This window comes from Tachysurus fulvidraco, chromosome 17 (assembly GCF_022655615.1).
Source record: "Tachysurus fulvidraco isolate hzauxx_2018 chromosome 17, HZAU_PFXX_2.0, whole genome shotgun sequence".
NCBI classification, from domain to species: domain Eukaryota; kingdom Metazoa; phylum Chordata; class Actinopteri; order Siluriformes; family Bagridae; genus Tachysurus; species Tachysurus fulvidraco.
This window is the reverse complement of record NC_062534.1, coordinates 508,246-513,245: the sequence shown is the minus strand read 5'-3', so window position 1 is coordinate 513,245 and position 5,000 is coordinate 508,246. Positions and strand designations below refer to the sequence as shown.

General features: G+C 41.4%; 1 protein-coding gene across 1 annotated transcript in view; it reads left to right on the top strand.

Moving 5' to 3' along the window:
- The window catches only part of si:dkey-237h12.3 (teneurin-3), an 81,454-nt gene that overhangs the window by 40,713 nt on the left and 35,741 nt on the right, over positions 1-5,000 (top strand). The window contains exons 6-9 of the mRNA XM_047802639.1: positions 976-1,172; positions 1,509-1,701; positions 2,754-2,855; positions 3,792-3,986. Of these exons, the coding sequence (XP_047658595.1) occupies positions 976-1,172; positions 1,509-1,701; positions 2,754-2,855; positions 3,792-3,986 (687 nt within the window). The remainder of the gene's footprint in view (positions 1-975; positions 1,173-1,508; positions 1,702-2,753; positions 2,856-3,791; positions 3,987-5,000) is intronic.

The window sequence follows — 5,000 nt, the reverse complement described above, 5'->3', positions numbered from 1 at the left end:
TGAAGCTGCCAGCGTCCGTCTGCTCTCAGGAGCTCACACTGAGCACTTTAAACACTCATACACTCCTTTAATTAGAGCTTCTGACTGCGTTCAGCTGCCTGAGAGATCACCACACTGACTCGTCATGGACTACAGTCATGTCCACATGAATCTCAAAGAAGAAGAAAAACAAGGAAGAATAAAATATAATCCAATTAAATACAGAAAGAAAAAAGGAAGAAAAAAGAAAGACAGGTATAGACAGACAGGTACAGACAGACAAGTACAGACAGATACAGACAGACAGATACAGACAGACAGGTACAGACAGACAGGTACAGACAGACAGATACAGACAGACAGACAGACAGACAGACAGACAGACAGACAGACAGGCAGGTACAGACAGATAGGTACAGACAGACAGACAGGTACAGACAGACAGGCAGGTACAGACAGATAGGTACAGACAGACAGACAGGTACAGACAGACAGACAGGTACAGACAGACAGGCAGGTACAGACAGGCAGGTACAGACAGACAGGTACAGACAGGTACAGACAGACAGGTACAGACAGACAGACAAGTACAGACAGGCAGACAGATACAGACAGACAGACAGACAGGTACAGACAGGCAGGTACAGACAGGTACAGACAGACAGACAGGTACAGACAGACAGATACAGACAGGTACAGACAGGTACAGACAGACAGACAGACAGGTACAGACAGACAGACAGATACAGACAGACAGGTACAGACAGACAGATACAGACAGACAGAGAGGTACAGACAGACAGACAGATACAGACAGACAGGTACAGACAGACAGATACAGACAGACAGAGAGGTACAGACAGACAGACAGACAGACAGACAGGTACAGACACTGATAAAATACACATCCATCTGCTGCTTGTCACTTACTCATAATGTATGTGTTTGTGTGCGTGTGTGTGTGTATGTGTGTGTGTGTGTGTGTGTGTGCTACAGGCCGGGCTGACCTGGGGCAGGACTCGGGGCAGATGCAGGTGGGTCAGCAGGTGAGGTACTCATTGGTCCCGGGGCTTTTCTGGAGATCAAGCATCATCTTGGAGCAGCCACAGTTCCTCAAATTCAACATCTCCATCCAGAAGAATGCTCTGATAGGAATATATGGGAGGAAAGGACTCCCACCCTCACACACACAGGTAACACACACACACAGGTAACACACACACACACACACACACACACACACACACACACACACAGACAGACAGACAGACACACACACACACACACACACACACACACACACACACACACACACACACACACACACACACACACACAAGTAACACACACACAGGTAACACACACACACACACACACACACACACACACACACACACACACACACACACACACACACACACACACACACACACACACAGATCTGTTACACAATGTTCTGATGTTTCATGAATGATTTCTCTCACACACTCGACAGGCTGAACGTGTGTGAACTCTGCTGTTTATTTCAGTACGACTTTGTGGAGCTTCTCGATGGCAGCCGTCTGATTTCCCGTGATGTGGAGGTCAGGGACGGGATGGAGAGCCCGGTCAGCGTTCACTGTGCTGGATTTATTCAGTATCTCCATGCCGGAGTTTGGCATCTGGCTTTTTATAACGATGGACAGAATGTGGAGCCTGTTTCATACAACACTACGGTTCTGGGTGAGTACTGAGGAGATGATTAATGGCTGTTCTTCACTCCACATCTGGATTAAAACATCTCTTACCTCAGAATTACAGATCGAAAACCATTTACTGCAATATTTAGAGAAAAAACTAAAAACCCACTATTTTAGGAAATCTACCTAGACCTATATTTGTTTTCTGTTGTCCTGATTGCTGGACAGCTGAAGTGAGATGGTGCCACAGGGGCTCGTGATGAGGAGAATAAGACACTCAGAGCTGCTGCCAATCGATAAACTTGTGGGGAAACAGATGCTCTTTTTTGCCTCCGGCTGTTCTGCACCTAATAATATAAAACATATCGATTTATCGCGTGATGTTCAGCTGCTCATGTTTACCAAACTATATGATTCCTATTGTGAAGATCTAGATCTGTCTCCATACAGCCGTTAGTGGACATGATGTTTTATTGGTCTGATGAAGACTTTCATGGTTTTCTGTCCATCATACAAACTGCTTACAGTCTCCTGCTTTGTGAAACACTGCAGCGCTGCTGCACCCTCAAATGTTAGTGAGAGAATAAAGAGAGAGAGAGAATAAAGAGAGAGAGAATAAAGAGAGAGAGAGAATAAAGAGAGAGAATAAAGAGAGACTGCTGAGGGGACGAGTGTTTAGAGCTGAGAGAACACAACACACTACAGGAAGTCACTCACTTCATCATTAGACAGAAATCAAATACGGGAAAAAGTGTCGTGTTTTATTTAATATGTAATAAACTGTGATGGTCAGTCAGTTTGTGAGAGGAATAAAACACTGAGGGATGTTAGAGGGTGTTAGAGGGTGTTAGAGGATGTTAGAGGATGTTAGAGGGTGTTAGAGGGTGTTAGAGGATGTTAGAGGATGTTAGAGGGTGTTAGAGGATGTTAGAGGATGTTAACTGACTGTCATTATTAGTTTATGAAAAGTGCAGGAGTGAAAACTGCGAGTGATGATGTAAGTCATCTCTTATTCCTGATCCTCATTAATCCTCATTCCTGGTCCTTATTCCTGGTCCTCACTCCTGACTCGCTCTCTCCATTTCCCATTTCCAGATTCACTAACCGAGTGTCCCCATAACTGTTATGGAAACGGAGAGTGTGTATCCGGCTCCTGTCGCTGTTTCCCAGGGTTCCTCGGGCCGCACTGCTCTCAGGGTGAGACGACATGATCTACGGTTTATGAACAGGATTTGTTTAATTTCCTATTAAATTCTGACCGACAGAATGTTCAGGAGCTCTCACTGAGCCGCCAAATGACGATTATCATTGACATATTAATCAAATATTGACAATCAAATTAATTAAATATTGACATATTAATCAAAGTAATTAAGCAATTTCTCGGTACGCAAAAAGAAACAGGTTATAAATCTTTTTCTGAGATTTTATATCTTACTGATGTTGTTTATTTACCGGCAGATTTTTTTTTTTTAATGACCTGCAGGATATAATCTTATATTATAAATATATTTTAAACCAAGACACTCAGGTGGGTTTTGACATTTTATCCTAAAAAGTACACTGAATAAACATTATGATGATGATGATGATGATGATGATGATGATGATGATGATGATGATTAAATAACATTTGTGGCCGTCGGGTTTGTTCTCACAACAGAATAAAATAATTATAATATATAAAAGATATTTCTGATATGTAAATTAGTGCATATTAAATAACCCTCAGCTTTATTAGTGTGTATTTTTATTGCACTTATAACCGGCTACGGTTCACTTTGATCCACACAAAGAGACAGAGATGTTTTGCTGGAGACTTTGACAGCGAGTTTGAGAAACCTCTCTTATCGACTGTACAGAATCGTCTCAAGGACACTTTCACCTGTCGACTTTATTCTTATGCAGTAAATGAAGTTATTTGAAGTCATTTGTCACAACAGATTATCTTCATCATACCATGACACACAGTGGAGTCCAGGCCAAAGTCTGTGTACATTAACACCATGTCACCCAGCTGTGTTTCAGCGCATTTAAATCGATCCAACACGACGTAGAGATTCTTGATTCTCATTGGTTTGTCTCGATGTTCTCTATCAGGTTGTAATAAACTGTTGTTGTGATGTTTCTCAGCTGCCTGCCCTGTATTGTGCAGTGGTAATGGAGATTACAGCAGGGGGCGCTGTCACTGCTACAGCGGCTGGAAGGGGACGGAGTGTGACGTCCCCATGGCTCAGTGTGTGGACGCTCAGTGTTCGGGACACGGCGTGTGTGTGTCTGGAGTGTGTGTGTGTAACCGTGGATATAAAGGAGACAACTGTGACACAGGTGAGTGAATATGTTGGGACGCAGACACCATCGAACCGGCGTCAAAACTTTTAAATGAGAGATTTATTAACACACTGTTATTAACACACTGGTATTAACACACAGTTATTAACACACTGGTATTAACACACTGGTATTAACACACAGTTATTAACACACTGGTATTAACACACTGGTATTAACACAGTTATTAACACACTGGTATTAACACACTGGTATTAACACACAGTTATTAACACACTGGTATTAACACACTGGTATTAACACACAGTTATTAACACACTGGTATTAACACACGTATTAACACACAGTTATTAACACACTGGTATTAACACACTGGTATTAACACACTGTTATTAACGCACTGTTATTAACATACTGTTATTAACACACAGTTATTAACACTGTTATTAACACACTGTTGTTAACACACTGTTATTAACACACTGTTATTAACACACTGTTATTAACACACTGTTATTAACACACTGTTATTAACGCACTGTTATTAACACACTGTTATTAACACACAGTTATTAACACTGTTATTAACACACTGTTATTAACACACAGTTATTAACACTGTTATTAACACACTGTTATTAACACACTGTTGTTAACACACTGTTGTTAACACACTATTATTAACACACTGTTATTAACACACTGTTATTAACACACTGGTATTAACACACTGTTATTAACACACTGTTATTAACACACTGTTATGAACACACTGTTATTAACACACAGTTATTAACACTGTTATTAACACACTTGTGTTCAGAACAATAAAAGACTTTGGTTTCAGTCAAACTTTAAACTTGGACCGTGTGGCGTCTCCATTGTAGGACGAAGTTGTAGCTCAGAACAAACGAGTCTCGGGATTTCACAGATCTATAAAGTGTAAAACGTCCTTCGCCTCAGAGACACGACGTCCCTCAGTATTGAACAGAAACTTTTATTGAGTCTCAGTCTTCAGCATGAAGGATCACAGAGGAAGAGGAAAGAGTC